The sequence below is a fragment of the Microcebus murinus genome, chromosome 1, assembly GCF_040939455.1.
Source record: "Microcebus murinus isolate Inina chromosome 1, M.murinus_Inina_mat1.0, whole genome shotgun sequence".
Lineage (NCBI taxonomy): Eukaryota > Metazoa > Chordata > Mammalia > Primates > Cheirogaleidae > Microcebus > Microcebus murinus.
This window is the reverse complement of record NC_134104.1, coordinates 125,171,003-125,183,558: the sequence shown is the minus strand read 5'-3', so window position 1 is coordinate 125,183,558 and position 12,556 is coordinate 125,171,003. Positions and strand designations below refer to the sequence as shown.

The window sequence follows — 12,556 nt, the reverse complement described above, 5'->3', positions numbered from 1 at the left end:
GCAATAGGCGAGTAATTATGTGCTGGAGGACCCTCTCGGATATGCATATAGTGGGCAACACTGGGAATTTTAAAGGGCTCAGTTGGCTTGGGCCCAAGTGACTCTGAATTGTCAATACTCACTTTTTTTTTTTTTTTAACACTGACTTTTCTGAGAATCAATACTCACTTTTGATGATCTTTATATTTCTATAGGAGACAGGGCAGAAGGGGCAGAGAATAAAACGAGCGACAAAGCCAACAACAACCGGGGTCTCAGCAACGGCAGTGGCAGTGGTGGCAGCAGTAAGAGCCAAAGCAGCATTTCCCCTGAGAGCCAGGCCTTGGAGAACCGGATGAAGCAACTTTCCCTCCAGTGCTCAAAGGGAAGAGACAGGATTATTGCTGACATAAAAATGGTGCAGATTGGTTGATCCATCCAAGGCCCTGGCCACATGTGTGTCAATATTTATACACGAAACTGGAGAACATTGTGCCAATAATCATTTAATATATGCCAAATCTTAAGCGTTTACTCTAAACTGCACTAAAGGTTTCAGTGACCTTGAGGGCTGAAGATTTTTCTTCTGGGTAAGAGCTCTTAGGCTGGTTTGTTTTTCAGAGCAGAGGAGTTGTTGCAGGTGGACTGTGACTAGGTCCACAGCCTTTATGGAACATTCTGTGTAACGGCGTTATGGAAGCAATAACTAGTTCCTATGAAAGAACCGGAGCCAGGAAGAGGGCTGGGAAGCTAAGCCAAAGTGGGGGCAACAGCTGGCTTCTCTTTCCCTTTTCTCACCCTCAGTTTGGGGAAAATGGAGCCGTTCTCTCCATTATCTCCCAGGGTATCTTAATGAAATAAAAAATGGCCACATACACAAAACAAAAGCTTAAGTATTCAGAGCACACCTTTTTGAAGGCTTAAAGAAAAAAATCCAAGAACACAATTCATTTTCATCACCTCTGGTGTTCAGAGGGGCTTTAGAAAGTGTTATGCTGGGACACCCATTTTCTAGAAAGGTTACCATGAACTGCACTTTTTGGGGTGGGAAAGGTGAATGCTGGTGTAGGGATGGGGGTGGGGGGAATGAGGGTAGCAGGGAAATATCATAGAAGGGAATTTGTGGCTGTGGGAAAGAAGGTTCTGTAGCATAAACCTTATCCTGCCAGCCAAGGGGATTTATTCTATGAAAAGTGCATGTGAAGAATGGTTTCAATTGTTATTAGACTGACAAGGTGTTAATTTCTCTGTAGGTTGTAACTTTAAAAATAAATGAAATTATTTAAGGGTTATGCTGCACTAGTATTCCTTAGAGGAAGAGTTCTTTAAAGCTAGGAAAGGGAGTAGGCATGTGCTGGCAAAGGCTGTTAAATAGAAGCAATGGAGTCTGTTATGCTAATAGTGTTAAGACTACTTTTCTTTAATGTTTTCATGGTTATGCATATTTAGAACACTGTATTTGTCCTGTTTTGTTAAAACATTTAGCATTTCTAAAAGAAAAAAACCAACTCCCTCCTATTTCAAATTGTTCTGTCACAGCTTGTATATTTAAGTCATTTGTAAATCTCTTCATACAGTTTGACTGATACAGTATCCTAATCACAAGATTATTTTGTACTTGTCTTAATACCTTGAGTGTAATAAAAACAGCTTAAGAAAACTTCCTGTGACTTCAAATAAGAAATCCCAGTGTTGCTTTAATGTCCTATTCTAGGCAACCCTCTTGCTGTAAGGAGGAGCATGGAGTACAGCAGTCTCATGTCTCATTTTCAATTAAGGTCCTGAATCCTAATAATTTAAGCCCCAATTACCAAGGTTTGTATTAGAATTCTACTTTTGCTGCTACTGAAGCTGGGCAATGAGGAGACAATGGGTGGGGAAATACTGATAAGGCAGCCAGCTGGAGGATGGTTCTCAACCTCAGCTGCACATTGCAGTCTCCTAGGGAGCTTGAGGATTGCTGTCTGGTCTCATCCCCAGAGACTGATGTGGTGTATGCTTGGGCACTGGACTTTTAAGAGCTCCCCAGGTGATGCAAACATGCATTAATGATTGAGAATCAGATGACATACTGGATGCTTTCTCTCATGGACCTGTTAATCTGTGCACTTCATATTAAAGCATCCTGTGGGAAAAAGTGCATGGTTGGCCAATCATGAGGATTAGAATAGTTCCAGAAAAGATAACTCTTTGCAATATCAAATATAGATGTTTTACCTAGTAGTATTTCATCTGGAAAAGTTAAATTCCTTTTACTATGTTTAATAATTCTAGTCACCTTCAGGGTCCATATATTCTCAAGATCCCCCTACAGACCATGACCTTTTTACCTCTAGCAAAGACACTGAGACTTTCTCGACTTTACTGTTAGCAAAAATCCCCACAACTGAGGCTTTTCTTTTCTTTTCCCTCTTAGAAAAAACATGACCTGGCAAATAGCCCAGACTGGGATGGTTTAAAGTTCTTACACAGTTAAATGTTCAGAATCTGTGTGGTGAATTTCTGGCTCAAACAGTTTATTACTTATAGTGTTGCACATTACATTTGTCTTTCACAAATGGAAACACAAAAGAACATTTCATTAATGACCAAAAATTTATCTCTAAGCACTTCCTGCAGAGAATGAAAGTGGGATGGAATTTTGTAACATTGGGCTTTCCTTCTCTTTTCCCTTTTATTTCTCATAAACTTCACGTTTATGAGAGCATCTTCCCCAAGTGCCAAAACGTGTTCTCATAAACCCTTATGGAGCAGCTGAATCCAACCAGGTCCCAACCAAACCTGGGACCTACAAAGACATTCTCTCTGGGGTCCAAAATGGAGGGAACCAAACTCGGGAAAAATGAAGGGCAGGGGTAGAGAGAAAGTCTCTGAGATCTTTGTCTAAAAGCAGGAGGTCTTGGATCCAGGGGAGCTTACCGGAGTTTCTTCCAGCGAGGTCAGGGAGATAACTAAGCTATCAAAGGCCTCACACAGATGTTAGCGTATCGACCTCCAATCATGCTGGGGAAAACAGTGCAGGGGCAGGGTGTCTCCCTGGGTCCCTTAACAGTCGCCATTTGTTAACTAGAAAAAAATTAAGGTTTATACTTTGGAAAAATGAGAGCTTTATTTCTTACAAAGGGTAGCAACCAGCTGGGCAGCCATTCCAACAAGTTGGAAAGCCAAGTTCCAGCCAGAAGCCATGCACACCCGCTTCCTCCCTTGTCTTTGAAAAAAGACAAAACCTGGACAACCAAGGTATAGTGCTCTATCCTTATTTAGGCATTAGAACTTTATAATCTCATTTTCTGTCTCAATCCCCTTTTCCCATCAATCTACCATTTGCTTGTTTCCTACCCAGAGAGGGACTGCAAACCACCTTTTGTTCTTTTCAAATTTCTAGGTTAAAGTAATCCCCTACCCACCCCTGTTCCCGTCACTGCAGCCTTCTTACTTTATCTCTGCTACATCTGGCATTTTATTCTCTTCTGGGAATTCCCTATCCACTTGGCTTCTTCACCTTCCCCCTAACCTCCCTGTTTTCTCGTATCTTGTGTTGTCACTCTTTGTAGTTACCTCTTCTAAGAATTTAGAAAAACTTTCTAAAGATTTCTCCCAAATCAGTTCTTAACATCTTTAGTTAACATTTCACTTTTGATTTTTCTGGGTGATCTCATTTACTATACCACACTGATTCCAGATGTGAACATTCTGGACAATTTCACTTTGTATCAAAACTTACATTCTCTGAGCATCTGTCCATGTGTTGAGTCATCCTCTATCTTGCTTTAGCAACTGACCAGTTTTTCCCATTCCAACTGTGTCTCACTGTTGTGTTCAGAACTTCAGAAAGGCCTGGATTGTTTTTTCTCCCTCTAAAGTATAGGTCTGATCTAGTCCATCTGTGTGTACGCTTTAAGTATAGCCCTGCTGCCCCCCAATGGAAAGGAGCAGAGCAGCTGAATCAGAGCACTGGAGAGAAGGCTTGTGAACCTGCAAGATCTGTAAATCTTAGGCTTGTTTCCCCAGTTGTAGGACGTATTTAATAGTATTTATACTTTATTCAACTATTGGGAAGATTTAAAAAATATATAAACATCAGGTACATAGTAACCACTCAATAACCAGTACATTTTAGACTGTTTTAAAGCTTCTTCTATGAGGTCTAAGGTTAAAGTATCAATTATTCAAGTAAGTTCTATATTGGTCCAGTCAAAATTAATCTTTCCCTTACTTATACATTGATAGCACTGTGTTTGGAGCTCCACTATAGAATTCAATACTACAATATATTTAATTGTTCATATACAGATCTCTAATAGATTTGAGAGCAGGGGATTAGGTTTTGTTTGCATCCTGTACAAGATCTTTCACACAAGAGGTTCAAATCATGTGTTTATAATATAGCTCTTATGCTTTAGACTTTTTTCTTTAAAGGATCACAGAAAACTAGTCAGATTAATCTACCTAAAATAAGCTAAAATCTGAAAGCTCTAAATATTTACCAAAGTGAAATCTCAGTGTAATAATCTACCATTACCCTGAATCTAAAAGACATTTTTGCTGAAGCATGTATTTTCATGCAAATAATCTGTTCTCTTTTAGATGGAACACAGATGAAATCTTTTAATAAATCATTTCTCTAAGTTAAACATATGGTTTCATAAGTATAAACATTTTATTTCAGTTAAAGGTAGAGAAATACAAAATAAGAAGTTTTAATAATTATAAAGTAGAGACAATGAAAAATCCCACACTATTCATTTTTAAACCTTTAAAATCTTGAACATTGTTTTGATGGATTTTTATGTAAACCAGGAATTTACACAACACTAGTATCTTGGCAATTCACTTTTTCTCAATGCTATATAACCCAGTAGCCATATATTAAACTCTCAATTTCTTCAAAGTGTTACCACTAGAACATTGAGTTATAGAGCAATTTAAAAAAGACTATACAAACTAAATTGTAATGTCTTTAATGTCTCCAATTACTACTTTAAAAAATAAAAACTGCAATAGTGAACTTACCTCAGTTCTTTCTACATGATTCAATGAGATAGGTATCTAACCTCAACAACCTTCATTCTTAAGTATGAGCATCTTCATGCTAATTAGAATTAGCTTTATTCTTTAATAACATCTGGGCAATAATAAACATTTAAAATAATAAATAATGCAAAATTAAAATTAGTTATGGTAACAATTAATTTGGTAATCAGTTGCCCAAGATGTATAGTGGAGTCAACACAGGCAGGTTTAACTTATAACATGCTCTGCAAAAAAGGGAAACATAATGTAAATATTTCAGGGTATCAAACTAGCCTAGCATTCCACTCAATGAATCTTTGCCACTCATTTTGCCCATCTCGTCTTAGTTCCTTTATCCTTTTATCAAAGGCATCTCACAGTGATGACTGAGTCTAAATTTTAATCATATGCACTTTGTATACAAAATGGCCCCTATATGCAAGCCAACTCTATATATACACAAAACCATGTAAACAATACTTCTAGGTGATTTAGGTAATTCTGACTACATACGATTCTCACCAAATGCCCTGACAAGCACCAGATTCTACTGCAACATGTTTTTAGAGATTTAATTCCATTCTGATTGTTGTGTTTACTGTCCTGAAGATCTGTGTCCTCATTGAAGAGTTGATGTTTGGTAAATATAAAATCCAGTAATTTTTGAGATTTCTCCATCACTGAAGTTGTGTTATCTTGATGGGGATAATACTATTAAAGTCCAAGAAAAAAGGTCCTTCTTGTTTAGGCAAGAAAGTACTGGGAATGATATTAAAGATCCCAGCAGGTATATTGTCTAATTCCAGGTAGCAAAACCCACACCTGTATTCAGGGAAAATAAGAATGAGGTTTATGGAAGATAATGTCACAAAAAGTAAAATATAAATTAGATACAATCAAAATGGCAACATTACCGATAGTCGCCACTAGATTTCCTTGGAAAGCCATGGGGACCAGGATCTCCCACCACAGAAACTGTTACAACCTCAAATCCAACACTGTATTGCCTAGCATTTAAAATAAACAGAATTACTGTATTATTAAATAGTCTCAAATACATGATTTTAAATAACTGTCTAAAGACCAGATGTATTATTAAGTATATGTTTCTGAAGCTTCAGTAGTGAAAAACAGTACCCTGAAACACATGCATTCTATTTTTACTCTCAAACAAAATACCATTTATATATTTTAATTGAAAGCATAAAGATTAACATTATATTAAACTTACTTAAAAAAAAAGACTTAACTGAAGGCTCTCTTCTGGGAATAATTTAAAAGATAAATATTGTCACTTAAGTTTAAAAGTTAAAATATAGACCTTGATGGTGTGTGTGAAGAAAGAAAAAAAAAAAGAAAATAATAAATATATTTTCAAAGAAATGGAAAAAAAAAGTTAAAATATTGTCATTGTAATAGGCAGAAAAGCCCATAGAATAGGAAAACAAGCCCTGAAATAAAATCTAAATTTAGAGAAGTAGTTAGCATGATAGACATGACATTCTAAATCAGTAAGGAAAAATCCATTTAGATGGTGATGAGGTGACAAAAAGTTTTGAAACTACTGTTAAATTGTATTACACACAAAATGTAAAAATATATTCATGAACTAAAAAAATACAATGTAAAAAAATTAAACCATAAAGGAAGAAGAAAATATGGTAAAAATTTATTTAATAATGGGTGAGATTTCCTATCCACAGCAAAAAGCAGCCAGAAAAGACAGATTTGATTACTTTAAAATGAAATCTTTTTCTTAAACGACAATCTAGGGAAAATATTTGCAAATATATGAAGGATTTAGTATCTTTAACTTATTCATGCTTACAGTTAAAAAAAAAATGACAACAGAAAAATGGGCAAAAACATTAATAGGTAATAAATACACGAAAAAATACTGCCAGTAAACATTTTTACATGTTCAATTTATCTAAAAATTAAGTACAAACGAGCAATTAGATACCTACTTTACCTATCAAATTAGCTGAGGTTTTAAAAATGACCTTGTGGAAAAATAGCTTAATCATACCTAAATATCTAAAGGATTAATTGCCTTTGAATTAGTTTGTAAGGCAAACAAAATTAGTTTGTAAGGTGAGCCTAATCTTATTTAGAAGGTAATACTATTTTTATTTGTATTCTCTGTATTTTTAAAACCTTTTAAATTATAAAATGCAACACAAAGTAAATAAAACATATATAATATATAAACAAATAATTGGTAAAGTGAATAAACACCTGGGTAACCACCACTCAGATCAAGCCCTCTCAGCACCACAGAAGTCTCTTGTATACTCCTTTCTGATTGCAAATCCTGTCTCCCACAGAGCTTTACGGTAATCACTTTCTTGATTTGTTTTATAGTCTTTTACCCCTAGTGTGTATCCTTAAACACCATTTGTTTAGTTTTGCCTGTTCTTGACTTCAAAGAAATAGAATCACACATTCCGTATGTATGGCTTTTGCTCAGCATTATTTTTTTTTTTAAGAGATGGGGTCTTGCTCTGTTGCCTGGGCTGGAATGCAGTGGCATGATCATAGCTCACTGCAGCCTCGAACTCCTGGGTTCAAACAATCCTCCCAACTCAGCCTCCTAAGGAGCTGGGACTACAGTCATGTGCCACCATACTCGGCTAATTTTTATTTTTTGTAAAGATGAGGCCATGATATGTTGCCTATGCTTGTCTCAAACTCCTGGCGTCAAGTGATCCTCCTGCCTTGGCCTCCCAAAGTGCTAGGATTATAGGCATGAATCTCTGTGCCCAGCCTCAGCACTGTTTTTAATATTCAACCACTTGCCAGGAACGGTGGCTCACGCCTGTAATCCTAGCACTCTGGGAAGCCAAGGTGGGCAGATTGTTTGAGCTCAGGAGTTCGAAACCAGCCCGAGCAAGAGCAAGACCCCATCTCTACCAAAAATAGAAAAAATTAGCTGGGCATGGTAGCTGAGGCAGAAGGATCGCTTGAGCCCAGGAGTTTGAGGTTGCTGTGAATTAGGGCTGACGCCACGGCACTCTATCCAGGACAAGAGAGACACTGTCTTGAAAAAAAAGACTCATCCGTCATGTTGTGTGTAGCTGTAATTTGTTTGTTTTCATTGTTATACTCATACTCTATTATATAAATGTACTCTATTATATGACTATATCATAATCTTAACCACTTCGGTACGGCACTCATCAGCTGTGAAACCTCGCCCACAGCCAGCACGATAGTTTGTGCTGTGCATTAACGATGAATCCATTTTGCTCTTGTGTGATGAGGAAAGCTTTAAAGCACTGAAAGCTTGTTTTACTTTACAGGCAGCTTTTACTTGTAAATCAGAATAGGTAACATATACATATATGTTTTTATTATGTTATTTTTATTTATTTTTTTTTTAGTATGGCTTTAATATTAAAAAATCACTTTCATAAACATTTTCTATTTTTCTATGTTATTTTTAAATGTTCACAATTTTATTTTGATAAATGAAAATTAGAAAAGTCATATCACGGCTCTCGGCTAAAGTCAACACTCGGCTGTCTGTGTTCATCTGTGGCTATCGACTATAGTCAATGCTTGTACCGAAGTGGTTAAATGTCATCGATAAACACTTCTGGCTATTACAATGATTTGCTGGCCATTTGGATTATCTCTTTTAGGACATGTTTTTATTAAATAAAAACTGGAGACTTTTTATTAATATTGCATATTTACAAATCTTTTGATGTGCTCTTTGTCTCAAGAAATCTTTTCTTCTCCTGAGGTTATTAAGACATCTCCTGTATTATCTTCTAAAAGCTGTACTGCTTTGTCTTTCACTTCCAGGTTTTTAATACACCTGGAATAGATTTTTAGACTTGATGTGAGATAGGGGTCTAATTACTATTTTTTTAATTACTATTTTTTACACATACTCAATTATCTGTCTCATTTATTTAACACTGTCCTTTCCTCATTCTTCTACGATGTCATCATTATAAATTAAATGTACATATATATACTTAGATCTATTTCTAAACTTTATTCTATTTCAATATGTCCATTTTTAATATAACATCATTAATTTAAGAAAGTTACTCATCACAAACCTTGGCCCTCGTAGCTCAATCAGTAATGGCCCAGTTTTTTCTATATGGAATTGGTAGATGGGATTATTTCTGTGAGTCTCTTGGAAATTTCCACATCCTCCAGCACTCTGACCACTCCACTTTCCATTAATCTAATAGAAAAATTTTTGCATTAACAAAATTTCATTCTCTAATTCCACTTCAAAGCAAAATTCCTTTGTACCTTAAAAAAAAAACAAAACAAAAACCCCGATTTTCCACTCTTGGCTCCACCCCATCTTCCCATTTTTTATTTGCCATGGACAGTCAATGAAACTCACCAACTCTTCATTTCAGCCAGGCTGCTTTGCTCCACTAAACCCTATTTCCACCTCTCAGCCTTTAATCAAGTTGCTATCCTTACTAGAAATTCTCCTTAAAATCTTCCTCTACACATCTAACCCACTCTTGCAAAGTTAGTCTCAAATTCTACTTTCAAGGTTCATCCACGTGGCTTTTTCTAACAACCAAAGTTTGCACTAATATTCTTTCTCTGAATTTGTTTCTTTCCACAGAATCACTTATCATTGCTCACTGAAGATCTTGAATTCCAACCTAGACTGGAGGCCACACACATTTCCCTTATATCCCTATCAATCTCAGGTTATTTCACAATAAATTGTTAAATGTGAAGAATAAAATGAAAAGAGAAAAGAAAGTCTAAAGAATGCTGATATAATGACCCAGAGAAAGAATTTTCTCACCCGTTTTGATAAGGTGTATGGTGAAGGAATCTTCGAAAAAGTAAAGCTGCATGCTGAATACACCTAGATTAAAGAAAAATGATTGTACCGATAAATATTATACTTACAAAGACAACGTAATAGAAGAATATACTGGAAGACTGAAAAATCAGTTGGCATATACAAGTCATTATTCTATAGTCAGCCTGGTATCAAGTCAGGTTTAATGAGCTGGGAACTGCGAAGCTAGGGATCTTGTGGCTTTTCAGTCACTAACTGTATGACTCAGGACAAATCACAATCTTTTCATGCCTTGGCTCCTGCATCTGAAGAATGAAGGGGTGCCAGCAGCTCCCAATGTCCCTTTCATCACTAAAAACCTATTCAATTTAAGCTTCTTTACTTATCTATGGCAAACAAATCTATGCAGAACAAAATTACAATCACCTTTCCAGCTCCATGAGAGCAGTATGTTTCTAGGTGATTGATTCTCTTTTACTAAGTTCAAAGTCGTCTTTCAATAAGTAAGCTAAAATTTTTACTGTCTGCTGCAAAATTAAATTTATTAGTCCAATATACTACATTACCTCAGGACTAAACTATTACTGTGAAAATTAAAATGATCACTCAAAATAAAAACATTTTTTAAAAGCATATTTTCTATAGGAAGCATCATAATAATATTAATATATAAACACAAAAATAGAGAACAATGAATTTTCAGAAATAAACCTTTTTCTTTTTTCTTGCCAGTAGCTGGACATCAGGAAGGGGGTTGACCAAGAAGCAGAAATAAACTTTTTCTCCACATAATCCCACTTACAAAGCAGATTACATACTTTATATTGCTGTGTTTTGTCATTATGTTGGTTTTACTTACCCGGACTGTGTAATGAATTGTGTTCTGTTTTTCATACTGAGACACCACTAATGTAAAGGTATGGGTTCCAGGTGTGGTCAGCTTTATCTTAGTCAAATAATGAGGGCTGTTAATTCGAATCCCATCAATGTATGGAGGTGGGTCAGCTGCAAACAACAAGGTGGTTTACAAAAAGAGACTTTTCTTCCTTTAGCTTCTGAAATTTTATGGTTGAGGGTAGGAAAAATAATTAAATGGATGGACATCCCCTTAACTGATTCTGTCTTTAAAATATAATGATATTAGTGAACTATAATTTCAAATTAAGGTGAAAATTTTAAAAAAGATACAAAATACATAAAAATAAGTCTGTATTTCCCACCACTCAGGATTAACATTAAAAAAAAAATCATACCAAGAGACTAGCTTTTCATAAAACAAAGTCCCTTTTATCCATCCACCTTTATCTTATTCCCTTTTACTGATGGATCAGGTCGGCATTTTTTTAGACTTTAATACACATACACTCCCTTCCTCCTAAAAAAGCATGAACAAATGTTTTCTGTGTATGTATCTAAAAAAGGATATGTCTTGTATCTTTCATTTTTCACTCAACATTTTTAAAGATCTATGTGGTAAAGATCTAAACTATCTATGTAGTTTATTCCTTTTAACTGCCTGTATAATATTCTCTCACATGAATGACATTTAACTATAAACCTGGAAGTATTCTGAAAAGGCAAAATCGCTATCCATAAAAGAGAACATTGTTAAAAAAAATCCAAGTTAAAAGAATAACAAACATACTTGAAATTTAAAAGCCATATAACATTTTAATGTTAGGAATATATTTGTGCTTTTTTAGTTTTATAGTGACCAACATATGAAAAATGGAAAATATGGCTAGTTTGATATTTGTCACTACTATGTACCATGCCCATTCCAGAACCTACTAATATAAACGGGCTTGCCCTCAACAAAGGGTGATGGGGAAGAAAGACATAATTTCCTATGATTAAACAAAATATGATTTTATTTTGGTCCCATCTTCCCCACCACTGCCCATTTCTTTGCATAGCCGCCTTGAAACAATTATCAGTAATTGCTTCCTTAACTTATATCACAGTCTCTTTTTAAACCAATCCAATTGTGTTTCTAGCCCAACCTCTCTACCAAGCCTGTTCTTGTCAAGGTCAGTATAACTGCCAGGATGCTAAGTCCAACAGTCTCTTCTCTAATCTCATTTGACCTCTCAAAATGCAATAGATGCAACTGTCCATTCTTCTGCTCTTGAAATACTTTCTTTGCTTGGGTTATGTGAAACCTCACTTTATTTCATCAGGCGCTCTGTTCAAATTCCTTTGTGGCACCTTGTCCTCTGCTCAATCTCAAGCTGTCTGAGAGCCCAAGGGTCAGGTCCTAGGTATTCATCTGTGTACCTAAAACTCTCTCCATAGGTGATTTATACAGTTCTGTCTTTAAATGCCATCTATATGTTCCTGACTCCTCAATCTGTACCTCTAACCTTACCCTAGAACTACTAAAAAATCCACGTGCCAAGTTGGCATCTTTACTTGAATATATCAAATAGATATCACAATTTTAGCAAACCAAAAATTAATTTTTGATTTTACTCCACAATAGATCTGCTCCCTCTCCTCTCCCCACCAATTCTTGCCCATCTCAGTAAAGGTACACCTTTCTATTGCTCACGTCTAAAAAACCAGAAGTCGTCCTTGATTCCACCCCTCCTCAGTTAAGTCCTGACAATTAAGGACTTCAACTCAATTAAGTCCTGACAATCCTACTGAAACCAAAATCTGTCCACTCCTACTGCCCCAAATTCAAATCACCATCATTGCTTACATAAATAAAACTGCTTAATTGGTTTCTTTGTTTCCAGTTCTGGCCCTCTCCAATATAAATTTAAA

At 35.8% G+C, this 12,556-nt stretch overlaps 2 protein-coding genes across 4 annotated transcripts in view; one reads left to right on the top strand and one right to left on the bottom strand.

Annotated features, from left to right (window-relative positions):
- The window catches only part of SH3BP5 (SH3 domain binding protein 5), a 75,114-nt gene extending 73,475 nt beyond the window's left edge, over positions 1-1,639 (top strand). The window contains exon 9 of the mRNA XM_012766928.3: positions 195-1,639. Within this exon, the coding sequence (XP_012622382.1) occupies positions 195-412 (218 nt within the window). The 3' untranslated portion in view covers positions 413-1,639. The remainder of the gene's footprint in view (positions 1-194) is intronic.
- Positions 1,640-4,620: 2,981 nt separating this feature from the next.
- The window catches only part of CAPN7 (calpain 7), a 46,533-nt gene continuing 38,597 nt past the window's right edge, over positions 4,621-12,556 (bottom strand). For 2 of the 3 annotated variants that reach the window (XM_076005409.1, XM_076005413.1), the window contains exons 17-21: positions 10,647-10,792; positions 9,788-9,850; positions 9,066-9,196; positions 5,907-5,999; positions 4,621-5,814 (exon numbers count right to left, since the gene is read on the bottom strand). In XM_076005409.1, the coding sequence (XP_075861524.1) occupies positions 5,670-5,814; positions 5,907-5,999; positions 9,066-9,196; positions 9,788-9,850; positions 10,647-10,792 (578 nt within the window). In that variant the 3' untranslated portion in view covers positions 4,621-5,669. The remainder of the gene's footprint in view (positions 5,815-5,906; positions 6,000-9,065; positions 9,197-9,787; positions 9,851-10,646; positions 10,793-12,556) is intronic. The other variant, XM_076005417.1, reaches the window with a different exon arrangement.